This window comes from Glycine soja, chromosome 14 (genome assembly GCF_004193775.1).
Source record: "Glycine soja cultivar W05 chromosome 14, ASM419377v2, whole genome shotgun sequence".
NCBI classification, from domain to species: domain Eukaryota; kingdom Viridiplantae; phylum Streptophyta; class Magnoliopsida; order Fabales; family Fabaceae; genus Glycine; species Glycine soja.
Window position 1 is genome coordinate 684,663 of NC_041015.1, and position 16,398 is coordinate 701,060.

Consider the following 16,398-nt stretch of genomic DNA (forward strand, 5'->3'; position numbering starts at 1 on the left):
TTTTGATTCTCGAGTTTCAATTATACAAGTTGAAAAAACAATTGGGTTCAAAGAGAATTAATTTAACAAAATATATATGTTTTTTTAGCACAAGTTAATTCTAGAACTGACCCCGGTTTAATGTTTCTTAAAGAAAAAGAAAGAATTGAACTGTTTCTAGCAGACGCTTAAAAGATAAAGGGATGTATATATATATATATATAATATGATAATTAATATTTAAGAGCACAAAATGCATTAAAAAAGTAGATAATAATTAGTAATGTGTCTCCATTTTCTGTGGTTTCTTTTTGTGAGTATTATGAAATAACTGAATTCTTATGAGTTTTATACGGTAGATGTCTCATCGCGCAAAAGTCCAAAACAATAATAATATCCATTTTCCACATAATAAAATGCTGCATAGCAAACTTAAATTGCTAGCATTACACATCCCAAAGAACACAGTAGACTCAGAAACTGATAGTCTCATTCTTAGAAGAATTGCAAAGTGTATTTGTATGGAGAAACAGAAAATCCCCACAAGTGGGACACGTCCAACACGTAGGGCTAGAACTTCTAAATCATCAAAAGTCGAAACATTTTGTCTGGGCATCAAGAAAGTCATCAAGAATCTTAAGTTCATTCTGTATGTCGCGTAGTTCCTGAGTTAAATGATCACGCCTCTTAAGAAGCTTCCGGATTGCTGCTCGTGCATTGTCCAACTCAGGATCCCTCGCTACAACACGTTGATGCATTTCATCAACCCATGACCTCTCAAATCCAAGTTGAACAGCTACATTGCATAGTCTATGGAACTCATTTTTTCTCTGAGGAGTAATACTAACTGCAGTTTCATTCCGGAGGAACAACAAAATTTCTGCCAAAGATTTTAACATCAAAGCTTGAAAGCGCTCACTACACATCTCACAAGTATTCCAAAGATGAGGATATTTTTTTACTGCCTCCTCCAGCAGAGCAACTTGTGTATCATCCAGATCAACAAAGTGCTTATATGCTCCCAATCTTGTACGGATATCTGCAGAAGTTGCTAAAAGTTTAAGGAGTGGTTGACACATAAATATAGGATGGACAAGAGACAATAAGAGAGCAATAACCTGGAGAAACCTCAATGCTGTTATTAGAAATAATGCCTGTTCCCTCTTGTTTATCCATCAGGTTCAACCCTTCTTGGATTTGGATTTCTTGACATGGCATTATTTCTTGGATTTGGAAATCTTGTGCAAGTATGTCCCTGCTACTAATGTCGGTGAGAGTCACAACACCGCTACCCAAGCTAATGCTTCCTACACCAGTTGACAACGTTTTTACCGTAGCTCCCTCTAACGGATGCCCCTCTTGAATGCTTTCTTTTCCTGTTTCCTCAATATTCTGGGCATTACAAATGAAAAATGAAAAAAAAAAATGTTTGAGTGTCTTTAAAGTTATAGCTATGAAAAGGCAGGTGTTTTATAATGTACATCATCATCATGTGCTAGTATTACAATAATTTGAGCGATTTTAGTGGTTACCATTGATTCTCCAAGTGCATGTTGGTCTGGAAAACCTGCTTCATTGCTTGATTCTTTATCCAGGAACTTTTATTTGATATATTGAACAAGCAACACAAGAATTAGTCTTACTATTATATTAGAAAATCTGTTTTCAAGCCTAGTAATTATTAAACTTACATGCAAATGTATTTTATGTTGACGAGTTGTCATACAAGTCAGAGATGGGCTTCTCACCTCTAAAACAGAAGTTGGTATTGCTAGTTTCACTGATGTTGGAACTTTTCCAATAATGGTTGTCTCTATTTCATCAATACTCTTTATAATGCCAAAAGCTATGTTGATTAGTAAGCTAACTTTCATTGTGGCTATTTTAATTCCTTCTTTTCTCTCCATATTTAGTTTACTAATATACAGTTTTTAAAAAGATTAAGAGAAAAAACATATACCTCTATCATGTTTGGAGAAGAAATGGGTGACAATTTTTGCTCCAGTTTTTGTAAGTTTGATGTCCTTTTGTTTTCTCTCTCTAATTCAGGGCACTCGCCTGTTTCGAACACAGTTACTCTGCTTTCAAATTGCTTATGTTCACGTACTGTTTCAGTTATGCTTCCCAGTACAAATTGATTGTTATCATTGACTTGTGGAGAAGGTGGTTTACTTTTGGATGTTGATGGATCTTCTAGGTTCATTTGAAATGGAGAAGTGTTTTCTGGCGCGGGATTCTGCTCATGCTGAAAATAATAAATGAGAAACAAGTTGGACTATGTTCAACGGTTGATTCCATACAAAAATATGCATGTGCATATGATTTATGCTGAGAAGTAACTAATGACCCTGACTGCGAGAGCTAATTGATTCTAAATGAGTTGACCTAGTAAAGTCATTGCATTTTCTAATGCAATTCCTTCTTTGACACCTCTCTTAATATTCTGCAGAAATTCAACAAATATGCAATTCTGTAGCATACTTTCATTCTTCTTGTAAAATGAAATGACAATAAGCATGTCAGCCTCAAGCCATTTGAAAGGGAACAAGCATTGGTCCTTGTTTTTGAATTAGAGGACACAATCAATGACAATTTTCTCTGATTGATAACCCTCTCGAATAATTTGTTCCTTAGGTTTCTGTAGTCCATATTAACCATTTCTTAAATATTCTGAAGAATGTGCATCTTTAGTTGGTATAACATTATTTACCTGAGGAATTCCAATGGCACTTTCAGTTTTTCCAAGTGGCCTTTGTTGGTCTGTAAAATATGATTGACTCGTTGATTGCCCATCCACCAACTCCTATATGAAGTGATGAATTAAATGCTTGAGTCTTAAGCCATTCATTTCTTCCTATATTTATAATAGCTTACGGTATACTCACATGTGAATGTGTTTCACGTTGACAATTATCCAAGGGACTTGGGGTTGGCCTTTTATTCGGCTCTGAATTTGTTGAAGTTGCAGCAGCCTGTACTTCTGAACCAGGAATATTCCCAATAAAATCGTTCTCTGATTTTTCATTAATCTGATCAATGACAAAATATACAAAAAGAATAGCTCAACAAGTAATTTTTTTTAATAAATATAATGAAATTATAAACAACGAGGATTTTTTTCAATTAATTGAGTCATAACAAATGTAGACAAGATGTAATGAAGCAATGACATGTATTATTATACTGCTGTCAAAGTTTAGTGAAGTAGTTGATGAGTTATCCTATTTGATTTCATTATCATTGTGATTGTATTTAGGTAGGTTAACTTGCATAGATTGGCTGGTTCTAACCTGTGATGAAGGCAACTCATTCGTGCCGCTACTTGTAGAAACTTCATCTGATTCAAACATATTACAAATCGAGTATACAAAGTCCAACGGCGAAAGTCCAATGTTTTCGAAATCTGTAACAAAACATTATAAATTAAAGGACTTCATTTGACAATGAAACGCAGTAACAAAAATGAAATGCAACTTCAACTTTCCGTGGTGGATCATTATATTGTCACAAGTGTTTGTAGGGCATTCTTAGCTTATAAGCTAGGTTGATTAACTTATAAGTTATTTTGACAAGCTTGATTGGCAGACGAGCTTACTTTGAGCATTCATAGTGGGAGTTGTTCAATGGGTTACTTATAAAAAAAATATTATTTTGATGTGTCACGTGTGATTTTGAATAGTTTATATAAGTATTACTCATAAGTTGCTTAAATTTGTATTAAATACAGAGAAAGAAAAATAATATCTGTGAGTTAAACATAAATTTGTTGATTTTTTTAATAATAAATATCTTAAAAGTCATAGGAATGAGTTTTATTGGTTGATAACATAATTTTTTTCACTGATTGTGCGTTGTTATTAAACTTATATATATAGCTTATGAGTTAATCTTACCAAACAAATCCATCAGTCAAGGAATGTTCCACTATGCATAATAAGCAGAAGAGTATTTTTTTTTTCCAATTTCGATGAGTACTTTAAGGAGGTGGAGTAAGGTGTGATTTGCACTAATTTGGGTAATTTGGTTGGGCCGAAATTCTTGTACATTTCTAGAAGACACAAAAGAGGTGGAGGAAAAGGTAGAAATCATAAAATATTATTCTTGGGAATGGAATAGGTTTATGAAAGTGTTTAACTCATCTTTGTCCAGTTGGATTGTAAATCCCAAGGCTTGCCTTGGTGTCCTTTAGTTGAGACGGGGATCAATTCTATTGACTACTGGAGAGAGGGTCAGGAGGTAGAAAACAGTGGTGGAAGTTAGAAATAAGGTGTGTGGAGAAGGTGATACAGAGGAATAAGATAGCCAACTTTTTTAGTATTGAGGTGATGCAGTGGTACGCGTGACTGTTTAAGACAGACGGGCAAAAATGGTGTGGGCATAATGTTTGCTGCAGGTCAATGCATGAGATCATAAGGCACCAATATTGTATGAGGATGTTGCAATGGACATACAGCATCTGAACATCTCACTACTATCACACATATATACTCTCCGGTCTTTAGGAAAAAAATATTATTTACATAGTGTTAGCCCATATTTTCGACGAGCTAAAATATGCTCTAAGTATGCATTAGATGTCGTCTCGAGTTTCGAAGCATATTACAGAGCAAGAGTCTGGTCAGGACCTGCTCGAATCGAAAAGAGAGGAGAGTCTTTAAGAAGGAATTCCCAGGTTCAAAGAAGTATTTACGAAGTACAAAGCTAAGACAAGAAAGAGGACTTCGAGCTATTGGGCAATTCGAACTGGTGTATGGACGAGTCGAAGTCGAGGCAGCAAGAGTTCTGGACTTAGCGTAATTTCTGAACAAATCTTCACCAAATCAGTTCGATCTCGAGTAATGTGGATAACCGTTCTAGGGAGCGGTTATGCAAGGTGTACGTAGCAGGACACTTGGCGTTAGGATAGCGTTCGACCGTTAGGGCAGTTTATTTTCGAAAATCTATATATAGCAGTTTTTTAGTCAGATTTCGAGGTCGCAAATCATTTCTACAAAATCCTTAGATACTCAAAGTACCCAGCGCAGAGAGAAACGAGTACACAAGGAGAATGTATGTTTGTGAACCATTTTAAGTTTCTGTAAACTTTACATTTCGAATGCAGTGCAATTTATATTTCATTTTATAATTCTTGCCTTTTAAATGGTTCATTCGATTGAATGAACTCGCTGAGCCTTTAAATTCTGCAATTTTCCTTTCCTTGTCAAGTTACTTTCAGCATTTCGATTCTGTCAAAGAGTTTTCCTTTCCTTGTCAAGTTACTTTCAGCATTTCGATTGAATGTTTGTGGCAGTGATGAACATTCAAAGCTTTACATTTAAAAGCAAACACACAAATGACATGCTCCTGAGATTCACTAGTTGATCTCGCAAGCAATTAACTTAGACTAGAGGTTGTTTACCAAATTCCAGCGTAAACAAATTGGCACGCCCAGTGGGACCGGTCAATTGTGTGTTTTGGTTTTAAATTATTAAAGTTTTGTTTTGTGTAGTTGGTTTATTGCATTCTTAATTGTTTTGATTTTGTATGCATTTAAGAAGTGGGAAATCTGTTCCACACTTAACAGAATTCAAAACTCGTACAAGGATGGCTAGACCACCCCCAAGTAATCGAAACAATGATCTTCCAAATATGGAGGGGCAACCAACGCAGACATCTGTCAGTAATGCCAATATAAATTCTGGCATAGGGGCAATTCCTGACCAAACTGTTGGCACGATAAGTTCGACCGCTTCGACGGTTATGAATCAGACAGGGGTAACTTCTCCCATGACCAACATGACGTTGGCAAGTTCGACCACGTCAGCGTCTGCTTTTGCCCCATGGAATAACCCTAGTTTAGGGAATCCCAGTGGAAGCCCCTTTCGACCGCCTCAAAACCCTCTATATGGCATGCCTACATCTTTGATGGCAGGGTTGCAAAACTCTCAACCAAATATAGAGAATCTTAATATGTCCTCTCCATCAGGATCTGTAGCGGGTAATCAAGGTAGGGTAATTCCTCAACATTTAACCAATACATCCGTTTTGTCACTTAGACAACAAATGGATGAAAGTAACCATGATATGGTTAACATGTTAACACAACAAATAGGAACTGTTATTAACCCCTTAATTCAAAATACAAATGACAGTTACCAAATGTTAACAAATCAAATAAGTCGAATTGCTGACTTTTTTGGGGCACCACCCATACAGCAACCACCAATTCGACAGATCCAAATACAGGCGCCCGTCCAAGAGGTACAGATGCCTAACAATCCAGGGATGCAAATGGCTCAAGCACCACAAACATTGGCACGCATAGAGCCACCAGCCCAACAGGTCGAACCAAACCCTGGTATAGTATTGGTAAATAGGAACCAAAATGCTGATGAAGTAATAGGGAATATTCAACAAAACCGTTTCGATAGGCAGAATAACCTGGCCCAAATGGTCGAAACGATTTTGGTACAAAATGGTTTGAACTTAGGCTTACACAGGCCTAATTTTGTGTCTCCATTATCTGAGTATGTGTTACAGACAGAATTACCAAGGGGTGTGAAAATCCCTAAGTTTACTAAGTTTGCAGGAGAGACAAATGAGTCCACTGTTGAACATATTGCTAGATATTTGGTCGAGGCAGGGGATTTGGCTAATAATGAAAATTTAAGAATGAAATTTTTCCCTAGTTCCTTGACTAAAAATGCTTTTACATGGTTTACAACCCTTCCTCCTCATTCCATACATAATTGGAACCAATTGGAAAGGATTTTCCATGAGCAATTTTATATGGGACAGTCTAAGATCAGCCTTAAAGAGTTAGCCAGCGTTCGACGCAAGGCACTTGAATCAATTGATGATTATTTGAACAGATTCAGACTCTTAAAGGTAAGGTGTTTCACCCAAGTCCCTGAACATGAATTAGTCGAAATGGCTGCTGGTGGCCTAGACTATTCGATTAGAAAGAAATTAGATACCCAGTATTTAAGGGATATGGCTCAATTGGCTGATAGAGTTCGACAACTCGAACGATTGAAGGCTGAAAAGGCTAGAAATTCTAAATTCCACGAGAAGGAAAAGGTTGCATATGTCGAAACCAATGACAGTGACCAGGAGTTCGATATTATTTATGAAAATATCGAAGACAATGAGGTTGATTTAGCAGAATTAAAACCTGGACCTCCTTATGTTTGTAAACTCCTTAGACCTTCCAATGGAAAAAACCCTGTTGAACCTAAAAATGATAAATTTGTGTCTAAAACTTATACATTTGACATAACTAAATGTGATGAAATATTTGATTTATTAGTCACAGATGGCCAGATTGTTGTTCCTAAGGGCTTGAAAGTACCCCCAATCGAACAACAGAAGAAAAGGGGTTATTGTAAATTTCATAATTTCCTTGGCCATAAAACCTCACGTTGTGTTCTTTTCAGGGATTTGGTTCAAAAGGCTCTTGACGAAGGGAGGCTAAAATTTGGTGAGAAACCAAAGGTTGTTCAGGCAAATGCTGAAACATCCAAAGCTGCTGACACTCTCTATGCGGAGCCCCAAGAAATAATGATGGTCGAAACAATGGAGGTGTCCCATGTGCAAGTTCAGGACATATCTGAAGAGGATTACAACGAACAAATGAAGGTTGTGTATCCTCAGGCTGAGGAGGAGTTAATTGATTTTTTGAACAGGTGCAAACTCGAAAACAAGATTGTGATGCTCTGCCCTCGCTGCAGTGCAGTTTGTGATAGGGAGGCTACTGAGGGCCTCAAGAAATACCAAGTTGTTAACAAGGGGGCAAAGCAGAACCAACGTTTCGATAAAGACAAAAGAGTTATGGTGCAGTCGAATACTAATCAGAAGTCTGGTCGAAGGAATACTTTCGCTCCCCCGGGTTCAGTTCCGGTCGAAAAATGGATGCACCAGGGACTCATAAGGTTCAACAAAGGGATCATGGAAGTAGGTGGTTCGAGTGGAACGAAGCAAATTGGCCCACAAGAGGCTAATAAGTACTCTTATAGGAACAATTACAAAGGAAAGAATCCTATGACGAGGACCCAATGGCGTAGGTTCCAGCGTCAGAAGAAATTGGCCCAACAGAATCTGCAAACGGGCCAGTATAGAGAAGTATCTAGGAGGCCAGTAAAAGAGAGGCTCTTGCCTCCGGTGGATGAAGATAAGATGGAGGATGAGGATCTACTCGATTCTGAACCTGATTTTGATGTCATCTGTGTGGTATCTATTTTGCCATCTGAATATGATGTCCAATCTGAAGTTACTGAGATCGAAAGTGAGTTCGATCATTTTGATATGGCTGACCCAAAGCCAGTATGTTACTATGTTATGAATAATGGCTGTGTGGAAGAGCAATTAGCTTATTTCGAAAAGCCAGATTTTCAGATGAAAAGTCATCTCAAACCCCTTTTCATCAGAGCAAAAGTTGAGAATGTTGGAATCAACAAAGTGCTCATTGATGGAGGAGCGGCTGTCAATTTAATGCCTCGATTTATGCTCTACAAAATCGAGAAACATGACACTGATCTATCTGCCCACAACATTGTGCTTTCGAATTATGAAGGTAAAACTGGCTATTCTTTGGGAGCCATTCAAGTAGATGTTGCTGTAGGCAGTATAGTTCGACCAACTCTATTCCTGGTGATTCAGTCCAAGGCTAATTTTAACTTGCTATTAGGAAGAGAATGGATTCATGGAGTTGGGGCTGTGCCATCTACCCTTCACCAGAAACTCATTATCTGGAGGGAAGATGGGATTGTGGAAAATATAGAGGCGGATCAAAGCTTCTATAAGTCGGAGGTCGATAGTGTTACTGCACAAACCTTTGACAAAAAGTTGGCTAACATAGCACCTTGTGGTGACAAGGAGGCTGTTGTCGAATCAAGTGACAATGTTGTCCACTCTGTCAAACTCCATCCTACCTATGGGTTTATATGGGAGAGGGAGGAAATTGATGTTGTTCCCTCTGGAGATGGAGTCATTCCACCAACTGGGTGGAATATATATGAAGATTAATATGACTGAGGCCACTGCATGGGCCAGAATTACGGCTTATATGGCCGAAAATAGACTAAATACGGCCTTTGAGGCTGAATCTCAACAAAACATGGCAGTTGAAGCCAAGATCGAAGATCATGAAAACAAAGAAACAAAGGATCGAAGACTGGATTGTATTTATGACGATGAGCCGCTGGGGTTCGAGAAAAATCCCATAAGTGAGGTGCCAAAGATGCAGGCTCAAGATCCTTTGGAGGAAATCGACATTGGAGATGGCTCGATTAAAAGGCCAACTTATATCAGTGCCAATATCACCTCAAGTTTAAAAGAAAAGCTGGTGCCTCTTCTTAGAGAGTTTAAAGACTGTTTTGCTTGGGATTACCACGAAATGCCTGGGTTGAGCAGAGAAATGGTCGAAATGAAATTACCAATTAAGGAGGGAAGAAGACCAGTAAAACAACTACCAAGAAGATTTGCGCCAGAAATCATGTCCAAAATTAAGGAAGAAATCGAAAGGCTGCTGAGGTGTAAATTCATCAGATCTGCCAGGTATGTCGAATGGTTAGCAAATATAGTCCCTGTCATTAAAAAGAATGGAACTCTTAGAGTATGCATAGATTTTAGGGATTTAAATAATGCTACACCTAAAGATGAATATGCTATGCCAATAGCGGAAATGTTGGTAGATTCGGCAGCCGGCTTCGAATTTTTAAGCATGTTAGATGGTTATTCTGGTTATAACCAAATATTTATTGCTGAAAGTGATGTGTCGAAAACAGCATTTCGATGCCCTGGTGCTTTAGGCACTTATGAATGGGTGGTTATGCCCTTTGGTTTGAAAAATGCTGGGGCCACTTATCAAAGGGCCATGAATTCCATGTTTCATGATTTTATTGACACATTTATGCAAATTTATATTGATGATATAATCATCAAATCTTCCTCAGAAGATAGCCATTTGGATTATCTTAGGCAATCTTTCGAACGAATGAGGAAACATGGATTAAAAATGAATCCATTAAAGTGTGCTTTTTGTGTGCGTGCAGGAGATTTCCTTGGTTTTGTGGTGCATAAAAAAGGCATTGAGATAAATCAAAATAAGACAAAGGCTATTCTTGAGACGAAGCCTCCTTCGACCAAAAAACAGCTTCAATCTTTGTTAGGAAAAATCAACTTCTTGAGGCGATTCATTTCGAATCTAAGTGGCAAAGCTCAAATTTTTTCGCCATTACTTCGACTCAAGAAAGATGAACCATTCAAATGGAATGAAGAGCATCAAAAGGCTTTCGATGAAATTAAAGAATATCTGATCAAGCCTCCTGTGTTAATGCCTCCTAGTCGAAACAAGACTATGAAGTTGTATATTGCTGCGTCTGACAAGACCATTGGTAGCATGTTGGCTCAGGAAGATGATGATGGCATAGAACATGCAATTTATTATCTTAGTCGTGTACTAAATGATGCAGAAACTAGATATACTGCCATAGAAAAACTCTGTCTTTGTCTGTATTTCTCTTGTGCAAAACTTAAGCAATACATAAAGCCTGTTGATGTTTATGTGTATTCTCATTATGATATTATTAAGCACATGTTGTCAAAACCTATTTTACACAGTAGAATTGGAAAATGGGCTTTAGCCTTAACAGAATATTCTTTAACATACAAGCCTTTGAAATCTGTTAAGGGTCAAATTGTGGCTGATTTTATTGTAGATCACTCACTGATCGAAATGCCGCAACACTATGTCGATACAGAGCCTTGGATTTTGTATTTTGATGGTTCGAAACACAAACATGGAACTGGAATTGGAGTTTTAATAATATCCCCCAATAAAGTTCCAACTAAATTCAAATATAAAATCAAAGGGCTTTGTTCTAATAATGAGGCTGAGTATGAGGCTCTAATTACAGGCCTTGAAATTTTAATTAGCTTGGGGGCAAGAATTGTTAACATAAGGGGTGATTCAGAACTAGTGTTGAGACAATTAACACAAGAATACAAATGTGTTAGTGAACACTTAGCAAAATATTTTGTTATGGCAAATTCTCTTCTGAATCATTTCGATTATATTAACATTGAGCATATACCTCGACAAGAAAACCAAGAAGCAAATGATTTAGCCCAAATAGCTTCAGGGTACAAAATGTCGAAGGAGAAGTTAACTCAGTTGATCGAAATAAAAGATAAACTGGAATTACTAGAGCCATTAAGCACTAAATTGCCAATGCCAAAACTTGTGGGGGCAAATACACCACAAAATAATGAAGATGAAAGCATGAATGATCTCCAGGAAAAAATTCAAATTTTGGCCATTGACAATATATTAGATAATGATTGGAGAAAGTCCATTATTGAATACTTGGAAAATCCAATAGGTAATGTGGCTCGAAAGATTAAATATAGGGCTTTAAATTACGTGATTGTGGGAAATGATTTGTTTAAAAAGACTGCAGAAGGAGTGTTGCTGAAATGTTTAAGTGAATCAGAAGCATACTTGGCAGTTTCCCATGTTCACAGTGGGGCTTGTGGATCACATCAAGCAGGCCATAAAATGAAGTGGCTTTTATTTCGACAAGGTTTGTATTGGCCTTCGATGTTAAAAGACTGTATAGAATTTGCTAAAGGCTGTCAGGAATGCCAAAAGCATGCAGGAATACAGCATGTACCTGCTAGTGAGTTACACTCCATAATCAAACCTTGGCCTTTCAGAGGATGGGCTTTGGACCTAATTGGTGAAATCAAGCCTGCTTCTTCGAAGAACCAGCGTTATATTATAGTTGGTATCGATTACTTTACAAAATGGATCGAAGCAGTCCCTTTGCCAAATGCTGATCAGGAAGCAGTAATTAGTTTCATTCAAAATTATATTATTTATAGGTTTGGTATTCCCGAAACGATTACCACTGATCAAGGTTCAGTTTTTACGGGACGAAAAATGAAAGAATTTGCCCAAAAAATTGGCTTTCGATTATTAACCTCAACACCATATTACGCGCAAGCAAATGGTCAGGTCGAAGCAGCCAATAAGATTGTAATTAACTTGATTAAAAAACACATTGCCCAAAAGCCAAGAAATTGGAATAAAACGTTAGATCAAGTTTTATGGGCATGTAGAAATTCTCCTAAGGAATCAACTAATACTACCCCATTTCGACTGACTTATGGGCACGATGTTGTACTTCCGGTCGAAATACATTTGCAATCAGCCAGGGTACAAAAACAAATGGACATTCCAATCGACCATTATTGGAAAATGATGTCAGATGAGTTAGTTGATTTAGACGAGGAGAGATTAAGAGCATTAGAAGTTTTGACTAAACAAAAAGAAAGAGTTGCTAAAGCTTATAATAAGAAAGTGAAGTCAAAAACTTTTAATGTTGGAGATTTAGTTTGGAAGGTTATCCTGCCCAGGGATAGTAAGGATCGAGCCTTGGGCAAATGGTCCCCAAATTGGGAAGGACCGTTTAAAATAATTCAGATTTATTCGAATGGTGCTTATGAGTTAGAGGAGCTAACCCCTCACAAACGTACTTTGAGCATAAATGGTAAGTATTTGAAAAAATATAAACCAACACTGCTCGAAGTTAAAATAAGCATAGAATAAGAGGAATATGGGAAACATAAAAATGGCGATAACAGTAAAATTGCCACGAAAGGGCATGTGTCAATATTACATCAAGAGTAGAATCGAAATACAGAATTCGAAATAAAAAATCATAAGTTCTACTAATGCATGACTAAGTCCTCATATAGTTTCTTCAGGGTGGACATCTCTTTGCTCAAGACCTGGTCAGCACTCTCCATAGCTCTCGCCTCATCTGCTACCGCTTGAGATGCACTAAAGGCCTTCAGGCCTTCCCTCCCTTTTTCAGCAACCAGTTTCTGAATCGAGTTAGCGTCCTTCTCCTGGAGTTCCTTGCGTTTGGCCTGCTCTGTTACAATTTTCTGCCTAAGATCATCGACCTGAGACAGTAAATTCGTAATAGTTGCCTCCCAGGAGGAAATGTTATCATCACAGGCTTTGACGTCAGAAGACCTTTCTTTTGCCTCTTTGGTGAGACGTTCGACTTCTTGTTGAGCAGCTCGGGCTTTCTCGAGCAGAAGGATATGTGCCTGTTTCTGGGCATCCAGTCTGGCGTCATTTTCGCGTTTTTTCTGCACGGCACTTGCAAACTGGTCGATGATGGCCTCGATTTGAATAACTTTGCCTAGAATCTCATCAGAGGTAAGGGGGTTGTGCAATAATAAGAATCAAGGGTCAGAAATCAATCACATCAGATTTCCCTTTTGACTCCCCAGCGTGACACGTGTCCCACTCTGCCTAGAAAGGTGGAATTAATGATGGGTAGTGGGAGATCGAGGCGACGGTTACCATTAAACGTGTCATCGTGTCGCCGTTTCAGGAAAGCTGGTAGAAGAAGAGAAAAAAATGTCAACTTCTCATCTTCCTTCGATCTCGAATCGAAGCGGACATTTTTTGGGGGCAATTTGTTAGCCCATATTTTCGACGAGCTAAAATATGCTCTAAGTATGCATTAGATGTCGTCTCGAGTTTCGAAGCATATTACAGAGCAAGAGTCTGGTCAGGACCTGCTCGAATCGAAAAGAGAGGAGAGTCTTTAAGAAGGAATTCCCAGGTTCAAAGAAGTATTTACGAAGTACAAAGCTAAGACAAGAAAGAGGACTTCGAGCTATTGGGCAATTCGAACTGGTGTATGGACGAGTCGAAGTCGAGGCAGCAAGAGTTCTGGACTTAGCGTAATTTCTGAACAAATCTTCACCAAATCAGTTCGATCTCGAGTAATGTGGATAACCGTTCTAGGGAGCGGTTATGCAAGGTGTACGTAGCAGGACACTTGGCGTTAGGATAGCGTTCGACCGTTAGGGCAGTTTATTTTCGAAAATCTATATATAGCAGTTTTTTAGTCAGATTTCGAGGTCGCAAATCATTTCTACAAAATCCTTAGATACTCAAAGTACCCAGCGCAGAGAGAAACGAGTACACAAGGAGAATGTATGTTTGTGAACCATTTTAAGTTTCTGTAAACTTTACATTTCGAATGCAGTGCAATTTATATTTCATTTTATAATTCTTGCCTTTTAAATGGTTCATTCGATTGAATGAACTCGCTGAGCCTTTAAATTCTGCAATTTTCCTTTCCTTGTCAAGTTACTTTCAGCATTTCGATTCTGTCAAAGAGTTTTCCTTTCCTTGTCAAGTTACTTTCAGCATTTCGATTGAATGTTTGTGGCAGTGATGAACATTCAAAGCTTTACATTTAAAAGCAAACACACAAATGACATGCTCCTGAGATTCACTAGTTGATCTCGCAAGCAATTAACTTAGACTAGAGGTTGTTTACCAAATTCCAGCGTAAACACATAGTTAAGAAAATTAATTAATTATAATTAATTACACTAATCTGAATTAAAAATTATATTTTTAACTTATTTTTCATTGGAACTAAAATCTCGATTAAATAAAAAATATTTTAAAGATAATAAAATTAAATGAAATAAAATTAATTAAAATTTTTTTATATTTAAAACCAAGAAAAATATTTTTTTTCTTATTTTAAAGATAAAAGGAAGTACGTTTTATCCTACTGAAGCAAACGGTTGTTCACTTGTTCGGGTGGCAAGCTGTTTTTTGGGACTATCTTAGAATACATGGTGGGCTGTGGGCACGTGGTTAGAACTTAGAAAGAAGGTACGTAATGGGTGACGGATGTATGAAAGATTTGTAGGTTAAGGGCGCAAAGCAAGAGACAAAAACAAATGCTGCTATTTAATCATTGGCAAAAGCTTTGGAGAATATTAATGCAGCCAGATTCATACTATTTTGAAATTGTGTTGGTTCTTACATACACGCCATTACTTATTTGCAACGTTTTGGTTGGTTCCAGGGGTGGAGTGCAAGCAAGCTTTAAATGCCATTTACATCTTATTTTTTTTGTTGTTGTAGGGGTTTTACATAAGCCTTGGATTAGAGGTACTGTATTGGGGGTTAACTGTGTACTGGTTTGGTTTTCAGATCTTAACACTACTTGTGTTAGGTCTGTTTACATGCTTTATAAATGTATTTTTTTTTTCTTTTAAAAGAAAAAGTAAATCTTACCAAACACTTTTTTATCACGAAATTTGAATGAAATAAATATTTTCTTTAGGTGGAATGAGGAAAAGCAAATTGTATGCCAATTGAGGAAAGGCCCACATCAAACCATGGCAATAGCATATGCACTACCATGCGATAAGGGACAATAATTAACATGATTAGACGAAGAGTTCATATTAAATAACTGTATTTGAACACATTTAGCGATGAAATGCATTTACCTGAATAAGGAATATTTGCACAGAGCTCCCGAAGAGTAGTCGTTGAAGTCAAAGAGAGTTTTGGACAATTGTGGACAATGCGATGCTTTACAGTCAGCAATTCAGTCCCTTGGTGAAGGGTTGGGAGTTGCATAAATATAAAAAGTTTCAGTTTTGGAAGTTCAACTTTGGCCTTTTCTATCTCACCACCTTTTCCACGTTTAAATCCAATAAGTTCTTCTAGTTCAGCGGCTCCATCTATGATCAGAAGCTCTAGGTTGGGAAGGTCGTTAGATGCATATGCAGAGAAGAAACGTTTCAACTTGTGGCATTGTTCAACAACCAGCACTTCTAGTTTTGGGAAACATGGTTCTAGAGAAACAAGATTTGACATTTTTTTATCTTCTTCGATGATCTGCTTTAATTCTTTGCATTGTCTTATCTCTAGACGCTTCAACTCTGATAGGCATCTTAAAACACTCAGAGGAAATATTACTTCCAATTTTGCACATCTCGTTATATTTAATGTTCCAAGATTTCGGAAGGCAAAAGAATTCCTGGAAAATCCTTGTTCAAATCCAATAATCTCTTCTAGTTCAGTGGCTCCATCTATGATAAGAACCTCCAGGTTGAGAAGATCACTAGATGAAGACGCAGAGAAGAAACGTTTCAACTTGTGGCATTCTTTGACAACCAAATCTACTAGCTTTGGGAAGCATGGCTGTGTAGAATGATCTGACAATTTTTTATCAGTCACGTCCTCTTCGATGATCTGCTTTAATTCTGTGCATTCTCTTATCTCTAGATGCTTCAATTTTGGTAGGCATCGTAAAACACACGATGGAAAGATTACTTCCAATTTTGCACATTCCTCTATGTCTAATGTTTTAAGATATTGGAGGAAAAGTGAACTCTTGGAAGCCACCCAAATATAAGTCATTTGAGGTAGGTCGTACAACTCCAACTTTTTTAACTTCAAACGCACTTGTCCAATCTGAATGTTTTTTCGCTGAAGATGTTCAAAATTATTATGAGTCTCTTTATTTCTTATATCTTCTAATTTCGCCTGGTATCCAACAAAAGAGACAGATAATATATGTTGTAAATCACACCCTTCGA

The 16,398-nt window shown here is 37.4% G+C and overlaps 1 protein-coding gene across 4 annotated transcripts; it reads right to left on the reverse strand.

Moving 5' to 3' along the window:
* Positions 1-346: 346 nt before the first annotated feature.
* On the reverse strand, positions 347-16,397 carry LOC114383361. Of its 4 annotated transcripts, none has more exons than XM_028343023.1 (9): positions 15,301-16,245; positions 3,270-3,382; positions 2,865-3,008; positions 2,690-2,782; positions 1,940-2,224; positions 1,728-1,808; positions 1,512-1,577; positions 1,098-1,371; positions 347-1,018 (listed from the first exon to the last, which is right to left on the reverse strand). In XM_028343023.1, the coding sequence occupies exons 1-9, from the start codon at positions 16,217-16,219 to the stop codon at positions 567-569; spliced, it is 2,427 nt and encodes an 808-aa protein (XP_028198824.1). In that variant the 5' UTR covers positions 16,220-16,245; the 3' UTR covers positions 347-566. The 4 variants fall into 4 exon arrangements, with proteins under 4 accessions (XP_028198824.1, XP_028198823.1, XP_028198826.1 ...); XM_028343022.1 differs by having other exon boundaries at positions 1,671-1,808; XM_028343025.1 differs by lacking the exon at positions 1,728-1,808 and having other exon boundaries at positions 15,301-16,397.
* Between the last annotated feature and the right edge of the window lies 1 nt (position 16,398).